General features: G+C 39.3%; 1 protein-coding gene across 2 annotated transcripts in view; it reads right to left on the bottom strand.

Annotated features, from left to right (window-relative positions):
• The window catches only part of SLC39A8 (solute carrier family 39 member 8), an 80373-nt gene that overhangs the window by 44406 nt on the left and 14945 nt on the right, over positions 1–21022 (bottom strand). For both annotated transcript variants that reach the window (XM_042935817.1, XM_042935816.1), the window contains exons 3-4: positions 8891–9053; positions 484–653 (exon numbers count right to left, since the gene is read on the bottom strand). In XM_042935817.1, coding sequence (XP_042791751.1) covers positions 484–653; positions 8891–9053 — 333 coding nt within the window. The remainder of the gene's footprint in view (positions 1–483; positions 654–8890; positions 9054–21022) is intronic.

Here is a 21022-nt window from a genome sequence, read left to right as displayed (position 1 = left end):
CACTGTCTAAAGGACCCAGGGCAAGAGCTGGAGTTTCAAACTATAAAGAATCGAGGTGTTCCTAACAGACAAGAAACACAAACTTAAGTAAAAGCTATAGTAAATATATAAGGACATTTTGTGGTATATCTTCAGTAAGTTTGACATTGCATGCTCTTTAGAAAAATCAATAAATAATAAAAGTATGTGGAAAAATTAAAGCTGCCAAATGCAAGACAAAAAAAGTTTTAAGGCCCTCAGAGGTGTCCCAATGCTGTCTGGGCACGTCCTGGTGGCTAGCCTCCTAGAATATTAATTTTATCTCCAACACTGACATCTCCTGTAGCTTGAGACAAGCTTTTTCTTCTGCTGTGATTCAGCTTTGTCTCATCCAACACTATCAACCAGACCATAAAATGCTGTGAGAATTATGGAGCCTTAAAATGTACAAAGTGCTGAAACATTTAAAAGAAACAATTATTCACAAAGAGCCAACATCCTTACCTCTGGAATAAGCTGGAAAATGGCATTTGAAAATAGAGTCCCAATAGCCAGACCCACAAAAAATGTCAAAATCTTAGGGAAATAAGATTTCTTTATCAATGGAGTCAAAACCAATCCAAGGAGAGATGCCAGATTAATAATGGTCACTGACAGGAATCCATATCCCCAAACTGTAGATGAGAGGAAAAGAGTAGCAATTAATCAAAGCAAAGGGGCCAAATGAAGTCTTACTGTACATTAAGTTTGAAACAACTTGTTTCTTCAAAAGCTCGAATCAGATATCTTCTTTAAAACAAGATCTTCTCAATGAAAATTATACAGAAAGCTGTCAACATTACTATAGAATAATAAATATTCATAGTTACAGTGCTTAAGCCTTCATCAGCCCTAAAGCACCCTTATGGGCTCAAAGAACGTTATAGCTTGCGGGGCGGCGGCGGGGGGATCTGGACAAGGACAACATCTAGAATAACGACAAACCATGTGAGGCCCACAGGCTCCAAGTCACCTACTTTCATCTGTAGCTTGAAGCCTGGTTTAAAATTCACCCTTTCAGAGCACCTGGGTGGCTCAGTCAGTTAAGCATCTGACTTCAGCTCAAGTCATGATCTCACAGTTCCTGAGTTCAAGCCCTGCTTTAGGTGAGCACGAGCCCCGCATTGGGTGAGCACCCCATAGGTGAGCCCTGCCTCTCTCTCTCTCTCTCTCTCTCTCTCTCTCTCTCTCTCTCTCCCTCTCCTTTTGTCTCTCTGCCCCTCATGGGATTCTCCCTCCCTCCCTCTCTCTCTCTCTCTGCCCCTCACTCACTTGCACCCTCTCTCTCTCAATAAATAAATAAATAAAACTATTGAATCTTTAAAAAAATAAAATAAAATAAAATAAAATAAAATGGAGTCTTTCAGAGGAATATAGAGGCAGTGTGACTTTCAGGGAAAAGGTTCAAGGTGATAGGTGGAGGGTAGGGGTGGAAATGGGTGGGTACGGGTTAGCTTCAAAGTGACCATAGTTGCTGACACTGAGCTTGTCATAATCACTTGTCTGCAGGTGCCTGTGGAGAGCACCTCCTTGGAAAGACAGCACCTGGGCTCTCCAGCTGGGGCCTCCAGGACCCGGACTCAGCCAAGTGCAGTGAGCACTCAGGAGGGCAGCACATGGGAGCCAGAGAGAAGCTGCATTGCACAACTGGCCCTGCCAACCTCAGAGTAAGGTGAAAATATCTTATAAAGTGAAGACTCTGGTGACAGAAGATGATGCATCTTTGACCTCTGTCTCTAAGGCCTGGTACCCAACAGGTGCTTAATAAATGTTGCTTACGATGAAATGAACGAATGTGATCAGCTAATGGCATATGTGACCTCAATTTCCTCCGGATTATCCTAGAGGGGTTGGTTTCAGGACACACTCAGAGTGCAGGTGAAGAGCGCTGTGTGACCCCAGGACAGTCACGGATGGCAGTGCAGGCTGACATACAAATGGGTCCCTGGAACTGTGCGACACGTGGCTTTGCCTATGCCTCACACGCTGTGCACAAAGGACAACATGAAAGGTTAGAAAGCTGCCTCTGCATTGCCACTTCTTCAAAATGCCCAGAAAGCATTTTTAAATGTTAGACCCCTTTTCTCACCGACACCCTCAGTAGAGTACCATAGTAACACCTAATGCTTATGAGTGTTCACCATTGCCAGGTACTAAGCCAAGAAACTGACATGTATTAATTAATTTAATCCTCACAAAACCCTGTGAGGTAAGTACTCCTATTACCTCCTTCAAACAGATGAGGAAACCAAACCATATGGAGTTCAAATGAGCTGCCTGAGTCATGCAGATGGCAAGCCGAATTTTGAGCCCAGGGAGTCTGGCTCCAGGACCAACATATTTTAGCAATATGCTTCCTTACTCCTGTGAAGGTATTCTAATTTTTAAAAGACCAAGGAACTGAACAAAACTGTAAAAATTTTACATTGTGCTTCATAAATACAAGATTGCTCACCATTATTCTAGTTCAAGCGATTCTATCTACAAACAATCTTCGCAAATGTTTATGGAGTCTAGGATATAGACCAAACCATGGTTCCTGCCAACGAGGAACATGGATCTTCTGCTTATGGAACTGAGAAATGGTGTAGGCACAGACACACACAAAGCAATACAAGTTAGTTTGTTCGGCATACCAAATGAAATGAACAGAAAATAAATGTTACTGTTACCACAAGACTCATCACAGCACTGACCATGACTTTATCTTCTCCAGATGTTTTCCTATCGGTTCCAGACCCCTGACCAGGCCCTGCAAAGTCATCTCATCAGAACTACAAAGGCCCACCTCATTCCCATTTACTACTTTATCACCTAACACAAGCTACCTACTCTCCTTAGACTTTTCACGTGGAGAAAGCTCTCCATCGCATATCTCCCGCCGTGGTATATTGATGTGTGGTTCCCCTTAATACAAATAGCCTTCTACCCTTCACAAGCCTGTATGCATGCATTCATTCAACAAACATTTATAATCTCATTGGGTAAACAGGAAAGACACATGCTGAAACTAAAATAAAAATGCACAGTTTTTGAGTACCAAACTAAGGCAAAAACCACATACACATACTAAACACATCACCTTCCCCTGAGAAATTTGTGATTTCCATAGATAGCACAAATGTTAGCATCAATTTCAATTTCTCACCCCAACCAGTCCATTTCATAGATGATTGGCGACCAAACTCTATCAATTTTTCTTGAGGCCTCTCTCAGTCCAGCTTCTCCATCCTCATTGCCAGCGCCTTGAGTTGAGGCCCTCAGCCTCTCTTACTTCCTCTTCTGATGCATTATGAGTCTTCTGTCTGGTCTTCCTCCCCCTACTTGACATGGCCTCCAGACTTACATCCTAAAACACAACTGGTCATCTCATGCCCCTATTCAAAACTGCTGTTCATAAACTGACTCCCCCACAACTTCTCCAGTGTTATTTACATGCTTCTCAACATGGCCTTTATGCTAACACAATGCTTTCCAAGTAAGGAATTACCTTTACTTCTGGTTGTTTACCTGAAGACATCCTTCTGTCTTTCATTGCCTAAGAAACTCACACAAGTTTCTCTAAGCCAACTCCAAAACCTCTTCTATTAAACTTTCCTAGCTCCTCCAGGCAGCTGTCCCCATGGCTCTTTGATTAAAGATAATTGGGCCATATACCATATCTTGTGTGCTAAAGTAGTTTTATCACTTTTATATTTGTCTACACGATACAAATTAAGACATTTTCAAGGAGATAAGCTATGTTTTTTCATCCTTAGTGCCTAAAGTATTGCCCAGAAAATAGCACACATTCTTTAATGAATGAACTAGTGGCATATTTCATGACATACATATTTCATGACATTCATTCACATACAGCCCAGAACTCTTGCCAAAAAAAAAAAAATGCCTATTTAATCTTTCCAACCTTAGTTACTATTGTATATATTTATCAGAATTACTTGGGGAAGTTGGGGAGTATGAATCATCATCTTCTAAGCATACTACATAACTTCCTCTTCTTGTATTGTCAGGACATTACTGAAGAAAAAAATTCCATTCATCCACTCAACTGGGGCACCAAAGAATAAATTACTATAAGAAAATTACTTGGACCTCTCCGTATATACAAAGGACTCCCTCTAATGATCTGATTCAAAGAGGATCCTTTCTCTCTCTTCTTAGCGAACTCTGAAAGATTTTGATAAATTTCCAAGGAAAATTAGTAACAATAGCTAACATTTATTGAAAGACCACTATTTGTTAAGATTCTTCTAAAAATTGCATCTACTCTAACTCATTTAATTCTCCTATTTCATAGAATTTTTACAAAAGTAAAATAAGCCAGTTAATGTTGTCCCTAGTATATATAGTAAGCCTCCAGTACATGCCTTTATAATTTAAAAATGATAAATTAGTTAGTAGACCACCATATAAATTTCCATTCATTTAGCTCATTGTTATATAAAGAACTAGGAGTGAGGAGCCCTGTGCTCTCATCCTTCCTCAGATACATACCTGGAGGAAGCCATTCAACATCTCTGGAGCTTAACTTATGTTACCGATTCTACTACAGAATTGGACAATGTGATCTCCAGGGATGTGCAAGTAAAATTCTATTGTTCTTACTTATTATTTGCATTAAACAGCATCCTGTGACCCCATCAAAAAAAATGCACCAATTTTGGATCATTAAATTATTGTTAAAACAATTAATCTATCTCCTCAAGAATTTGAATTACTATCAGTTTATAGTATTCATCAATAAGAGCTTAGAAAAGCACCTGAAAGGCAATTTCAAAATCACAAAATATGAGGTCTCTGATAAATGAGAATATTTTATCTGCCTACTGAAACATCAGTGTAAGCATGTGTATAAAATCCTTATATCACGACTCCTTTGGATTAGTTTTATTTTGGTTTTTCATTTTTTGAATGAGCTCAGAATTGACTCTACATTAGGTAAACAGTTACATCAAGAATCAAGTGCATTTCATTACTTAAAAGAATAGGCTTACACAAGGAGCACGGAATGGAGTGAACCTATGAACAAATTTATACGAGGAATGAATACAGACTTCCTTCTCTGTGCCAGGCACTGTTCTAGGCACTTGCATATATTGACTCATTTGATACCCCCAACAATTCTAGAAGGAAGGTAGTATAATTATTTCCATTTTATACATGAGATGTCTGAGGCACAGAGATATTAAATAAACTGCTCAACACAGAAGCACACACAGTTGCACTAAAATAAAACAAGACAGTGCACCAAATAAAGGCAATATAGTGTCAAATTAAACATCTTAGAGTACTCTACCAGTTACCCTAATTCTCCAGAAATTTTTCTCTATCTTCTCCCACCCCATCCCACCCACTCCAGCCCCATTTCAATTCCTAATATTATGTATCCCCTAAGAGCCAGTTCTGTCTTTCTTGGGCCTCTGTCCAAATATGTGGTGCCTGCCTAATCTTGTAACTTAGAACTATTGATTTTCCATTTTATGACTTTGTAGTGTTGACCCTGGAATCCCCTCACTTCCTGCTTCCCAATTCCCTGTTCCTACCTCCTGGTTCCTGAGATAGAGGAAACTTGGGAATTAGGGTTAAAAACACTTTTGAATGCAGTCACTAACATGCAGAGTAGAGGACTTGCTTTTTCTGAAGTTTCATCTCCTATACCCAGAATTATGTACATGGTGGATATATTTTATTTAACAGACATATATATATAGTGCCTAAGTAAATGCTATATTATATTCTACATGCTTTACAAATATTATTTAATCTTTATAGCAACACTATAAGAAAGGTACTGTTTTAGATAAGAAAACTGAGGCAGAAAGGCATAGTCATGTGCCCAAAATAGCTGGAAAGTTACAGAGCTGGGATTTGAGTCCAGGTGGACTGGCTTCAGAATCTATGTTTTTATTATGTTACGCTATTATTAAAAGTTAATATATAAAGCATTCCTGAATTTGCTTTTGAATACAAAATGCAAATTATATTAGACAAACTTGTAGAAATACAAACATATTCCTATTTAGTATATAATCTAGAAAAAATATTTGCTTAAACAATTCGCTGTGAAATTATTGTTATTCACAAAATTGCTAATTATATCGATAAAGTATATTTGGGGTCTTTACATGAATGTAAATACAGAATATAAAAGAGAACATGGATCATGAAGCTGAGACAGCTGGGTTTGAAAAAGGCTCTACCACGTGCAAGTTGTGTACTCTTGAGCAAATGACTTTATACTCTCCACACATACGTTTCCTTGGCTGTAAAATGGAAGCAGTAGTTCCCACATCGTATAGTTGAATGAAGATTAAATGAGTTAACATAGGTCAAGTATTTGGAACAGTACTCACCCACATAGTAAATACTGCGTAACAGTCGACTATTATCATTATTTTTGCCATTGTTACCACTCTTGTTACTAAGATAGAGAGAGATCAAAGTACATACATATTCACAAAGGAATAAATCAGTAGAATCAGCACTTCCTTTGTTGAGGTGTCCCTTTTCTTCTCTATCTTCTCTCTCTTTATATTCTTTTATACTCAAGTTAGATGTGCTCTCTCAGACCAGTGGCTTCAAATGCCACCTCTAAGGTGACAAAATTTCTGGCCTTGACCTGTTGTCTGAACACCAAATGTGTGCATGTCACTGACTACTGTACAACTTTCCTTGGTGGTCTACATCAGTGTCTCACACTGATCATGTGAAAAATTATACCCAATCCTCACCACTTGCTTCCTCCATAAGAAACTAGGAAATGGCACAAACATCTCTCCAGCTTCTGTGGTTCAAATCTTGACTCATCTTTCCCAACCCCCACATCTAATCCAGAAGCAAATCCATTTTAGCACAGTTTCCAAAATCCATCGTGGATCCGATCACTGCTCCCTTCTACCTCTCCCATCTCAGCCCAAGTCCCCTTCATCCTTAGCACCAACCCTGGGAAACTGCCTCCTGACTAATTCCCTTGCATCCACTCATACTACATTACAATTTATTCTTCAAACCGCAGGTAGAATAATCTTGTACAAATCCAAACAAAATCATGTCACTCCCCCATTTATAACCCTACAGCGTCTTCATACCACATTCAGAGCAAAACCCAGTCAATTTACTGCATTCTACACGGCCCAGGGCATCATTTCCTTCCAGTCTCCCTCTTGCTTCCTATGCTCCAGACACACAGGCTTTCTTGCAGTTCCTTACATACGCCAAGCTCATTGTCAAGCTTATGGTGACTGTTCCCTTGACCAAGAATGTTCTTTTCCCAGAGAACATCTTGCCGTGGTCCTCTCCTTACCTTCAGTCAGGACCCTGCTCAAATGTAATCTCATCAGAAAGGCCTTCTCTGATGTATTGAAAATCACACTCACTCACTATCTCCTTCTATCCCTTACCTACTACTTAATTTCTTCATGGCATTTAGCACTCTGAAATTACATTACTTGCTTGTTTGTATAAATGTTTATTATTTCTCTTCTCCATTATACTGTAAGCCCTGAAAGGGCAGGAAATTTTTCTTCTTTGCTACTGAATCCTCAATGCCCAGAACAACATTTGGCATGTCATTCAAAAAACATTTATTGGGGCACCTGGGTGGCTCAGTCAGTTAAGTGTCCGACTTCAGCTCAGGCCATGATCTCACGGTTTGTGGGTTTGGGCCCCATATCGGGCTTTGTGCTGACAGCTCGGAGCCTGGAGCCTGCTTTGGATTCTGTGTCTCCCTCTCTCTCTGCCCCTACCCCACTCGCACCCTCTGTCTCTCAAAAATAAATAAACATTAAAAAAATTAAAATAAAAACATTTATTGAATGAACAATGTTAAAAAAAAATGAGAATTAAAATATCCATGTGGGTCAGGTTAAGGATTTGAGGGTACCAAGAAATCGCACATAGCTGGAAAACAGACCCGTGGAAGAAATAGTTTATTTTATTTGGAAAAGAATTCTTCTACATGGTTAAGTAGGTGAACTATACAGTAAGCATGCACTTGTTTTCTCGGATTTTAGAATTTCTTTGCAGCGGGTTGTTCCTTTGAAATGTGGTACGTATGGCAATACTATTACAGGCACTTAAAGAAGAGTCGCTGGCATTTTCTTTTGTTAATGAAAATTAAAACAGTCATAACTCATAACCTTAATATTTAATCTAAATGGGATATTCCTTTATCCCTTTACTGAAAATTACAGATAAATTGATAAGCTTTTAAATAATAAGATAAGCACAAGGTAAGGGAAATCACCTTATCAGTTATGAGCCAAATAGTTAACATACACTCCAACAAGTACAGTATAAGGCATCTATTGTTTAAAATCAAGAATTGAGTTTTACAAAGTTTTGGTTTTTTTTTTAATTTTTTTTTTAACGTTTATTTATTTTTGAGACAGAGACAGAGCATGAACGGGAGAGGGTAAGAGAGAGGGAGACACAGAATCCGAAACAGGCTCCAGGCTCTGAGCTGTCAGCACATAGCCTGATGCGGGGCTCGAACTCACGACCCGTGAGATCGTGACCTGAGCCGAAGTCGGCCGCCCAACCGACTGAGCCACCCAGGCGCCCTGAGTTTTACAAAGTTTTTAAGTGGTACCAAGAATAACTCTGACTCCACAAATGTTTTATAAAGTTTTTAATTGGTACCAAATATAACTTTGACTCCACAAATAGAAGAGCACAACTTATGAAGCTTAAATGAGTTCTAATTATTCTTATTCTAAACACTTTCAGAATATAAGCATTTTACCAACAGCTTCTAGGTAGATTAAATAAAAGCAATAAAGCAGAGAAAGAAGCATGTTGATTTAATTTCAAACTAGCCTATAGGCTTTTCAAACAAGCAGGAGAAGAAAAAAAAAAACTTCCAACGTACCTTCCGAAATATTTGGTTTTGTTTTGTGTTTGGGCCGATCCTCACAAGGATGAAAGTTCAGTTGTTGTAAGACTGCTGGACAGATGACAGAGAAGTTGGAGCTGCTTATCTGGGTAGTATTTGAAAAGCCATGAAGGGAAAAGATCTCTTCAGCTGATAGACACTGAAACAGGAGAAACAAAGTAAACATATGTGTTAGCATAGTAAAAGCATGCAAGCAAAGATACTCTAAGGAGACCCAGGATATTTTATCTAGATACACAGCCCAAACTTTACACAGAAGCCCTATATTTTTAAAACAGCCCACAACTCTTTAAACCTAGAAACAAGAAAAAGATAGCAAAACAAGGGGGAAAATAACTCTTCTTGTCTACCTATAGCAGCCAAAAAGGTAAGAACTAGTTTGGGGATTTCCAAGGACTTTAAAAATATTAAAAGTGGACCAACAGGTTTCAAATGAAAAGCTTTAAAACTATTCTATATTCTCAATCTCCCCTCTCTGTTTTTCTTTAGATAGAATGGATATTTCGTGTAGGCGATTGGGGTAGCTCTCTGCAACATTTCTTGTAGACAAACACCTGGCTCCTTTACAGTTTCTTAGTTAAGAAACTCATCCATGCTCCTAGGCAGCAACAATAATTCCAATACACAAAAGTTGTTTTAAAGCATATCTTTAGTACATATGGTAGTTTGCTAAAATATGTATTGTTCTCACTGATAGTGGGTAGCTGTTCTATACTATATAAAGTTTTAAAAACTGCTAGGCTGCATAGAAATTAACTATCGATGAGGAATAAAGTCTGCATTAGGAAAAAAATTCTTTATGAAAATAACTTTTTAAAGGTATCATTTTACTTACTCTTCACTCTTGGGCATATTTTAACTGTAAACTATAGTCCACATACTTGCATTACCAGGAATATAAAAGAAAGTAAATGTGTTACTATTGTTAATAATTGTTGTAAGAATTATAGAGTGTGAAAAATATCCATTCACTCAAACAGAAGAGTCTATCTTTAATAAGTACAATTGAGAAAAGTTCTTTACATGCTTCAGCCAATATTCAAACTAAGATCTTAGCTTTGTACTATAGTCCAGACTCTGTTCTCCCAAAATTCACATATTGAAGCCCTAACTCTTAATATAATATTTAAAGTTGGGGCTTTTGAGCCCCACATTGGGCTCTGTGCTGACAGCTCAGAGCCTGGAGCCTGCTTTGGATTCTCTCTCTCTCTCTCTCTCTCTGCCCCTTCCCTGCTCACAACGTGTCTCTCTCTGTCTCTCAAAAATAAATAAACTTAAAGAAAGAAAGAAAGAAGAAAAAAGAAAGGAAGAAAGAAAGAAAGAAAGAAAGAGAAAAGAAAAGAAAAGAAAAAAGGAAGAAAGAAAGAAAGAAAAAGAAAGAAAGAAAGAAAGAAAGAAAGAAAGAAAGAAAGAAAGAAAGAAAGAAAGAAAGAAAGTTGGGGCCTTTGGGAGATAATTAAGGTTAGATGAGGTCATGAGCGTGGTGTCTAGTCCAGCTAGATTAGTTGTCTTAAAGACACCAGAGAACTTGCTTGCCCTCTCTCCACCATGTGAGTAGACAGCCAGAAGGCAGCCATTTGCAATCCAAAGACAGAGCCCTTACCAGACAGAGGCCCTTCTGACATCTCAGTTTTGGACTTGCCGTCTCCAGAACTGTAAGAAAACTAACTTCTTTTTTTCTTTAATTTTTTTAATGTTTATTTGTTTTTGAGAGAAAGAAAGACACACAGAGTGCGAGTGGGGGAGGGTCAGAGACAGAAAGAGACACAGAATCCGAAGCAGGCTCCAGGCCCTGAGCTGTCAGCACAGAGCCTGACGCGGGGCTTGAACTCATAAACAGTGAGATCAGACCTGAGCCGAAGTCAGACACTTAACCAACTGAGCCACCCAGCGCCCCAGAAAACTAACTTCTATTGTTCAAGCTATCCAGTTTATGGTAGTCTGTTATGGCAGCCCGAACTGATCAACACTCTATGAATGGTATTTGAGAACTCAAAAGTTGATGTGAATTGTTTGACCATGGAGCCTTTTCCTTCACAATAGAAATAATGCCACTAAAAATGTAAGATGTGAGTATGAGGATATCACTACTAAGTATTAAGAAATGATGAAAAAACATCAAATATACCAAGATGTATGCAGCTGTCAAAACTAAAACTGCAATTGCCTTAAAGAAAATGCACATTTGGACTTCTGTTTTGTTTTTTTACTGCCTAAGTATGTGCCTAAGTCTGTTCCTTGTTCAACCCATGACAATGGGTTTGGCTTCATGACAATGATAGCTGTGTGCCATCCCTAGAACAGGGGGTACCAATGCAACGTTCTGTTAGCAGTCTTCCCTTAGGCAGAGATTAGGGGGGTAATAAGCTAATGGAGGGAGAAAATAGCTCCATAGGAGGAAGGAAAGTGGGAATACTTTGTTCGTTACCATGAAACCACCCAGGAGCAAAATTCCTAGCCTCAAAAATTAGATTTCATGTGGTTAAACTGCATGATTCCAGGACTAAATGTGGGTAATAGCAGCTAAGACAGCACTGTTTCCCCACAAGAAGTCTTCACCTACTTGGACTTCAAGTTCCTCTAAGTATGAAATAGGATGAAAAGGGAAGCCGCCCATAGATAATTTCCAAAGTCTTCTCAGAATTAGCATCCTAGACTTCCTAAAACTTGATGACTGTTAGGCAGTTCTTTTCAGGCTCAAATTGTGACTCATTAGTGGGTCAGAAAATCCACTTACAAGGTCACAGTCAGCATTTTGTAAGCAGGCAAAAACTATAATAGAAACTATGGAGTGTATCACTCATAACAAGATATTATTTAGTGACACTTTTGCTTCAGTTACACATTATACAAACCATGTATATATACACTGGATCACAATGTCACATTCACTTTTTTACAGTAAATGACAGTTAACAGTTTGAAAATCACTACCCTCAAAAATGTGTTAATTGCCCACCGTGCATCATTAAAGACACTCTCCTACATACAGTTAGAAAAAAATAGCACAGCCGAAGGACTACAATAGTGTAAGACAGCTTCAAGTCTTGCTGGTCTGTGCAGTGTCTGTGTAGAAATTGGGGGGGCGGGTGGTCACGGATAATCACACTTTGACAGTAGCAACTACTCAATGCCCGAAAGAACGAGGAGGTGGAGAGATAACAAAACTCTAGGCCTTGCCTAACCAAGAAACACTCTTCACTATAGACAACACACTGATAGTTACCAGAGGGGTGCGGGGGGGGGGGGGGGGGGGGGGGGGGTGAAATGGGCGATGGGGATTAAGGAGTGGACCTGTTGTGATGAGTACTGAGTGTTGCATGGAAGGGTTGAATCACTAAATTTAAACCTGAAACTAATATCACACTGTATGTTAACTGACGGAAATTTAAAGAAAAACTTAAATTAAAAAAAAAAAAAAAAAAACACAACTCTAGGCCTTGCCTTATAATGAGAACGAGGACAGAGTACTAGCAGAACCCTAGCAGTGTGGCAAAACTGAATTAATGGCAGGCCTGATTTATTTAAAATAGCTATCTACCGGCAAGTAGGATGCAAATAACTTTACACAACCGCCTATTTGGCTTTACAGTCTAGATTTCCATAATGCTTTGATTTAACAAAGTTGAACCTGAAACAAAGAAAGCAGTTGTCTAAGAAAGGGCGGTGTTTCCCAGAGCAGGGATAAACAGGATGAGAGCCCAATGCCAGAGCAGTGAGGTGACAACAGAACTGGTTGAACCGTTAAGGAAGGTCAAACATCCTCTCAAACACACCCCTTCACCTCCAAAACAAACAATGAATAAATTATGAAAGCAGCGGGAGGCACCAGGGCTCTTCATAGAACAATCCAGGATGATGAGCCTGAATCCTACGCGTCTTGATAAAACTTCCTGAGCTTTTTTGCCATCTTGCTTTACATTCATGCACTGAGCTTTCCTCCTTGGCATCTATTTGTTTTTACAACACCGCTATTGTCAAGGGTAGCACCGGAAGCTCGCCGGCCCTTTGAGCTTTGTGCTATCAGAGGCAAACTCCAACCACCTGCCACCCTAATGTTCAGTGGGTTGACTTGTTTTCTCAAAGCATTTTCTCCAATTTTTTTTTTTTAACTCCTTTGGTCTCTTGGCCACGTGAAGGCGATCTCAAACAGGTCTTATTCAGATGAAGCACCCAAGTAAGGAAGATGTAGAGGTAAAGGGGTTTAGATGCATATCATAAACGAGATCTCAAATTATATCCAGAATCATTTAACCAAATAGTTCCATGCATTTCTTCTTCTATTTCCCCTACTCCTTCTTCCTCACCAATTCTGGCTAGACAGAAATTTTGGGATTTGGTTTCTTTTTGTTGGTGTGTTTTTTTGTGGGTTTTTTTTTTTTTTTGGCGGGTGGGGGGGTTGTTCGTTTCTTTGTTTTGTTTTGTTTTGTTTTGTTTTTGCATCTTTTTCAGGACACATCTTTGTGGAAATGCTGATGCAGGGAGGGACAGGGACAGGGTTGAATGATTAGGGCACTTCCTCCCCAACATTTTGTACAGTTAAAACTTGCTAATAATAAATGCCAACGAGTTAGGCAAGATTTGAAATCACACAGCATAGATAATGACACAGGCCCTGTACTTGGCTAAACTTTGGTCAGGTTCCTCTAATCCTTTGAGGCCTCTGCCTTGCATCCATTCTCACAGGGTCTGCATTGTCCCATTTTAGCAAGAATCCTGCTAAAATCCTTGGGATCTGATCACTCCTGCCTGCCTTCAGTAAGGATCCTATTAAGTAGGATCCTCCTCCTCCCCAAATCCCTAATGTTTCCTCTTAGTAATTTTCCATTCCTTGACCCCACCTTGCTCCTTGGTTATAAATCACCACTTGTCCATGATGTATTTGGAAATGAGCCCAGTTCTACACTGAGGTCCCTTCTCCCCTATTGCAACAGTTCTTGAATACAATCTGTTTTTATAGCTTCAACTACTGTTGTACTATATTACAAGTATAATAACCATGTAATTGTACTACATGTTGCATAAATTATTTTCTTCATTTAACAAAATTTCTAGAATCATAGAAGTCTGGGTATAATACCGATGGGAGAAGAAGAAGGTGGGGGAAGTTGAAGTTTGACAACCAAGAAAGAAATAACACAAAGGTAAGTCCTAACACCCTCCATTAAGAAATCTAATAATTGTGGCAGAAATAAATCACACACCAATGTTTATAAAACCTGAGAAAAAGTAATAAATTCATGAGACAGAATGATAAAGAGCTAGGAATGTTCCCGTAAGGGAGAAATGATATGCAGAGGAAACAGTCAAAAACAACTCTGAGGTTAGGCCTTTGAGAAAGTAGACAGCGGCTGTTGCCACAGATGTGACTGGGGGACGTAGGAAAAGAAATACATTTGGGAGAGTGGTGGCCAGTTTGGTTTGAGACATTTTAAGTTATAAGGGCTGTGAAATACCAGATGGAAATGATGAGTGAGCTTTTTCCAAGAAAGGTAGAGGCCAGAGATAAGGAAGTGACTGTCTTCCGAGAGGAGATAAGAGCATGGGGGGGGGGGGGGGGGGGGACCGACAGAGTTCAGAAAGAAGAGAAAAGCTTTGGAGTTTAGGAACACATATATAATTTGTGCAAAAGCAGCAGGAGAAACCAGAGAACAAGAAAGAGCGAGAAAAGCCCAAAACATAAGAAGTCCTCTAGGCCAGGAAAATGTAGTGAATGCCTGTTGTTTTTGCCTGCCTGAGATCCACATCATCCAGTAACTCCTGCCATGGCAGTAATTCCTGCCATGGGAGCCTCCTTCTATGTGATGTAGTTGGGGCTGATCAGAGAACACGTGACCCAGACCAGTCCACTGTCTCGTAGAGCTATTGAAAAAAATCTTTTTTGACTAGGATTGTTATGAGCCTGGGGTTCCCTTAGGCCACGTTTCCAGCATGTGAAAGAAGGTGAACTAATGCGTAGAGATGACAGGTTTCCAACACAGTTGCTAATCCCCTGGTTAGAGCTGTGCCTAAAGCTGGTTCTGCCCCTTGACTCTTCAGTGACCTGAGACAATGAATTCCCTTTGTGACTTAAGCTAATTAAAATTAAGTTTTTTTCACTTACAAATGAAAGACTACTGATTGATCTATAAATTAATCATTCTAAAAGACATTTTTAAAGCTAGGAAACGAAGGGGCACGTGGGTGGCTCAGTCGGTTAAGCGTCCGACTTCGGCTCAGGTCATGATCTCACGCTCCGTGAGTTCAAGCCCCACGTCGGGCTCTGTGCTGACAGCTCGGAGCCTGGAGCCTGTTTCAGATTCTGTGTCTCCCTCTCTCTCTGGCCCTCCCCCGTTCATGCTCTGTCTCTCTCTGTCTCAAAAATAAAATAAATGTTAAAAAAAAAAAAGGAAAAAAATAAAAATAAAATTAAAAAAAGCTAGGAAATGAAGCTACGTCCAGAACCTATGGGAAAACAAAACGATAAGCTTTTCCACTCCTTAAACCTTCTCCATTCTTCCTTTTCTCAACACATAGGCAGCTCTCTCTACTTGGCTGTCTCGTCAAATGACACAGATTAAACAATAAAGAACAATAGGAACATCTGATCCTGTGCCCACTATGCCAAGGCTTTCACACCACACTGAAAGTGAAATATCATTCTATTCAAAAGTCACCCCAAAGATTATTTCAGATTCTGCTTTTCCATGAACTGTGCTTCTGTGGAAGCTGAACGGTTCACGAACCCAATCAGGACACTGCTAGTTGTGCCATGTTTTCTCTTATGAAGGTAAACGTAGGAAGAGGGAGCACTTTGTGATTCATTTAGACTCAATGACAGTCAAAGTTAGAATGAAACATCTAGTCCAGTCAGTTTTTTAGGATGTCAAGTAACTGAGCCACACAAACTTTAAATTTCATTACCAAGCCCCAAGGGAGCCCGAGGTAGAACTGGGATTAGAATCCAAGTCTGAGGAGCCTGTGTGGCTCAGTCAGTTGAGCGTCCAACTATTGATTTTGGCTCAGGTCTTGACCCAGAGTTGTGGGATCAAGCCCCTGCATCAGGCTCTGCATTGAACATAAAGCCTGCTTGGGATTCTCTCTCTCCCTCTCGCCCTCTGCCCCTCTTCCCAACTCACATGCATGCACACTCACTCTCTCTCCCTCTCTAAAATAAAATTAAAAAAAAAAAAAAAAAGAATCCAAGTCTGAAAAAGAACCCTGTCTACCTCTTTTTCTTTTAGTGACTTCTCTACCCTGCCCTGCACTGCCACACCTGTTGTTTTACAGCAGGAACTACGGCTACCTTCTGGAATTTGCCGTGTATGTAGCTGAGATGAAAACCAAACAACTCCTCCTTCCCTTTACCCCAAGTGAATGACTCATCTCCCATTCTTTGAAGAGATGTGACAGGTAAGAGTCTGAATAAGAATCCATCCAAAATCTTCATCACTTCTACTCTCATCAAAGCCAATCTTACTTTTCCCTCACTGCCACTGGTGAATATTCATTCACCAAATACAGGTCAATAACATTTTCTCTGGGCCAGGTGTTCTGATGGATGCTGAGAAAAAGACATGGTTCCATCTTCAATAAGCTCATCATTCAGTAGATAAAACATATATATACAAATGATATAGCTATAGTACAACGTGGGAAGGGGAATAGTAAAGATATATGCAAGGTATTATGAGGAAAGAGGTCTGGGAAGGCTTCTTGGAAGACTAGATACATGTGCTGAGTCTGAAATGCTAAGTCAGTGCGTTTGTTGGCTGGAGAGATAAGATATGAGCCACAAAAACTTCCGTCGGCAGAAATCAGTAATACAAGTAAGTATGTGATTAGTTGGCAAATGAATTTTATAAGCAATAGTTATTATAGGAGTACTGAGAAGCACATAAAAGATATATGCTCAATCTATACCATTTCTTTTAATTCCCAGATCAATTACTAAAGTAGGCTATAGGAGAAATCTGGGATAAAGAAATGATATCTTAGAAAAGTAAGCTGTCCAAGATGAAACAACTCATAAATGTTAAAGACAGAATTCAAACCAATGTCTTCTTGCATTTTCTGACTTCTAAGCCAATACTCTTGCTGAAATACCCCTATGTTTTTTTGGCTGAACACTGAGAATGAGAAGAACACAAATAATGAAAGAGAGAACCATTTAGACCCTGGCAAGGAGTATATTTGTTGCCCCTAAAGTGACATGAGTCATAGAGTTAAATTACTCTTAGATCATATTTAGCGTTATACCCAAGGAGAAACCTGGCGAACAATTACACATCAACCAGGTTTTCTCACCACGGTGAGAATTAAGGAGGAAATGCAAGATGGCTGTGATTCTTTGCCCCTCAAATAGCCCTCCTACCGGTCACCCAAACAACAATGTTGGGCACACTCACACAGCAGACAGCCCAGAACCTGGTACAATACCCTCAGCCACACATCCATGGTTGCTACATTGCCATGAGCTACTCTTGTAACAGGATCATCAAATCTGGAATACCTGGATGTGTGCCATTTTGAATGCTTTGCATCCGTGTTACTATTTTCAATTCCATGTTTTTGCAGCTCAAGCAGAGGAGTCACCAGGTTGGTTCATCCACCTGAGCTACCATCACATAACCATATGACTGTGAGACCAGCACGACTGGCCATAGATTGTTAGGAATGTATTGAGAGGAGGAAAAGGTGAAGATCCAAAATAATTATTTAATGAGAACAAAACCTCTGGAATCCTTGAGATCACATTTACCGCGGTATTTACGAATGCTAATACTAACAATTTTGCTATTATTTATATATATATATATATATATATATATATATATATATATATATATATATATAATTTTGCTATGTTATATATATATATATATATAACATTGTGATATATATGTATATATATATATATATATATATATATATATATATATAACATTGTGCGCCTGGCACACAGTAGGGCTCAGTAAATACTTGTGGAATGAATGGATGAGTAAATGAATACACGAACCCCTCACTTGTCTTCACAGTATTTTTAAAAGACAACTGCAAAACATTTTAAGTTCACAGTAGTAACCTAAAGAAAATTATGAAAAAACAAACAAGCCCAGAAAGTGCGGTATACATTAGAGTGGTTCCAAGTGGCGACTAGCCAAAGCTCCCAAAAGAACAACTTAAATACTGAAATGTTGAAAAGGTGGTTTGAGTTTAACAACTGGGAGGCCCTTTCTGACCATGAAACAAGTGGACAGTACCTGTTCATCCTTTCAGGGGTAACTGCACAATGTCATGGAACCAGGGATTTCGATGCTCCATCCTGGCAGCAGGCGTGTTCAAAGTCAGAATGACTGAAAACACCACTTCCAGAGTTGCTGCTGATGCAATAATGGAACTACCAAGCCTTAGTCACAAGGAGCGTTGAGTACCTCTTCCAAACCCCCTTGGTATTGCTCAATATATATATGGCACTGAGTCACACTAAGCAACATTCTCTTGAACTTTTTCCCTCTTCATTTCCTCTTCAACGTCTTCTCAATACAATTTTACCAAGATAAAAGGGACTTTTTTCTAAGGTTTGCACAAAGAACATTCTAGACACGTGATCTCTAGGTTCAAGAGGTGGCTAATTGAGCGATCCCAGCTCTGTTTTCCCAATTCATTTTTCCATCGTTCCCTCAACTCTTCTCACACCTCTTACTGAAGCCACTAGAGTGCTGATGCATTTCCACGCAGAATACACACATACACACACACAAAAACACATGTGCGCACAAGCATTCACATTCACTCTCAAAACTGCTCCTAAAGAAGAGACATAAAGGGCCTTAGGTATATTATTTAAAGAAAATAGCTTGCTTTATGATACATTGTTCGGGGAAATAATATTACCGTGAAACAGTATGTATCAAATGGCATCATTCTATAAATAAGGTTCAATCCAATCTGGAAAGGTATGCTTCAAAATATTAACAGTGTTTCTCTCTCGGTGATGAAATTATGGGTGATTTTTATTTTTTCCTCTCTGCTTCTCTATATTTGCCAAGTTTTAGACAATGTATGTGTATTCCTGTTCCAATTAGAAAAATAAAGTTAAATCATGGGGAGTTTCTTCAATCTCTTTTTCTAGGTTCCTCCAAACACAATTAAGACAAGCTGGAATTTTTTTTATTTTACTAGAGAAAAAGAAACTTTAAAAGCTACGATACACTTTTTAAAAGAGGTTTAAAGACTTTTCTGATTTTACCATAGCTGTTGACACATGTCTCAGACCTGTCCCATCCACATTCAGTTTCTCAAGGCGTCCTTGCCCCTGAAAGCTGGCATGGTATCAGAGCACAGACATTCAGTGTGGATTCTTGACTTTCTGACCCTGACCTGCCTCCAGCTAGCAGGAACCCCCTTACTTTCCATCACCTGTGAGGACAGCCTTCTCCCATTTGCTGCCAGGATCAAAAGGTCTTTGGGTCTTGCTGCTCACCAAGGGCCTTCCACTCGGCCCCTTCAGAGATAAGGTGTAGAAGATATGACTGCTCTCCAGTCAGGACTGGGGCAAATGTCACAAGGGTGAGCTCATCCTTCAAAGTCATCTCACCTCTGCATACAAGGAATGACTTCATCCACCCCAGCCCCAATATTATGAAAAATCCTTTAGGACAGTAGGTCTCAAGATGTCATCCAGGCACCCCTACAGATTACCAAAACCCTTTCAGAGAATGTGTAAGGTAAAACTTATTTTTATAATAAATAGACTGCATTTTCATTTTTTTATGAGTGAACAATGGGTATTCCAGAAGCTATGTGACATATGTCACAACAAATTGAATACAGGAGCATATATCAGAATATACCTGTCTTCTAAGCCACATGTTAAAGAGATTTACAAAAATGTAAAACAATGCCATTCTTCTCACAATTTTTTGTTATGAAAAATACAATTATGTTTTCATTAAAAACTGCTAATATAGTATGGGCTTATTAATGTTATTTTTAATATATTAAATATTTAAAATTCTTCTCAACATTAATTTCTATAATGGTATATATCAATAGATATAAACTACATATACTGAAGGTCTTTGGTGTTCTCAATAATTTTTAAGAGTACAAAAGAGTACAAACTTGAGTCTGGTACATAAGACTGACACATAGGCCTCCAGATACCACTTAATTGACAAGTTGGGAGCTTCTAACTGATCTTACCTAATATACCTCTCACCCTATTTATCCTACATCCCCATAAGATTGCTTCTATTGAAACACTGCCACTGTCACTCTTCTACTCAAAGAGCTCCCCACACAAAAATAAAAAACTTTCCTTCTGCCAAGCATCTAAAGTCCTAACATGGAAGAACTTCAATTACCTGTCTCCAATCTTCCTGCTGCCTTTACCATCCTCCAAAAGCATACTGGAACTCTCTATTCTGATTTATTTTATTTTATTTTTATTATTTTTTAACGTTTTTATTTATTTCTTGAGAAAGGGAAAGAGAGAGAGAGAGAGCACATGAGCAGGGGAGGGGCAGAGAGAGAGGGAGACAGAGGATCCCAAGGGGCTCCGAGCTGTCAGCACAGAGTCTGATGCAGGGCTTGAACCCACAAACCGTGAGATCATGACCTGAGCCGGAGGCAGACACTTAACTGACCGAGCCACTCAGGTGCCCCAAACTCTTTATTCTAAATAAAAAGTTTTAACAAGTCTTGTATTGGGACTTTGCATGCCCCATGATCCCTACCTAGAGTTCTGATACATATCCTTTCAAAGTATCCAACTCCTATCTGTCCTGACCTTTGGCCCCCACCTCCGCTGATTAATACTGCATGCTCACCAGACTCTTAACGCGGGTGGTATTTTTTGGTTAGCACTTATAGTGTGCTTCTTTGTATTATCATCTGTTCATGAAAATGGATATCTCTTTAGTAAGATCACATGAAGATCTCAAAAGGACAGATGTAGTCCTTTTACATCTTCTTCAACCCCTAATAAGGCTTTGGACCATGTAAGACACTCAATTTATAACAATCACATATTTGACAGATTAAAGAAAGGGAGGATGGATGAAAAAAATTGGAAACTACTCGTACATAGTATCTGAGTATAATTCTGAGAAATACAACTCAATA

The sequence above is a fragment of the Panthera leo genome, chromosome B1 (assembly GCF_018350215.1).
Source record: "Panthera leo isolate Ple1 chromosome B1, P.leo_Ple1_pat1.1, whole genome shotgun sequence".
In the NCBI taxonomy this organism is placed as follows: domain Eukaryota; kingdom Metazoa; phylum Chordata; class Mammalia; order Carnivora; family Felidae; genus Panthera; species Panthera leo.
This window is presented reverse-complemented; position numbering and strand designations above follow the sequence as displayed.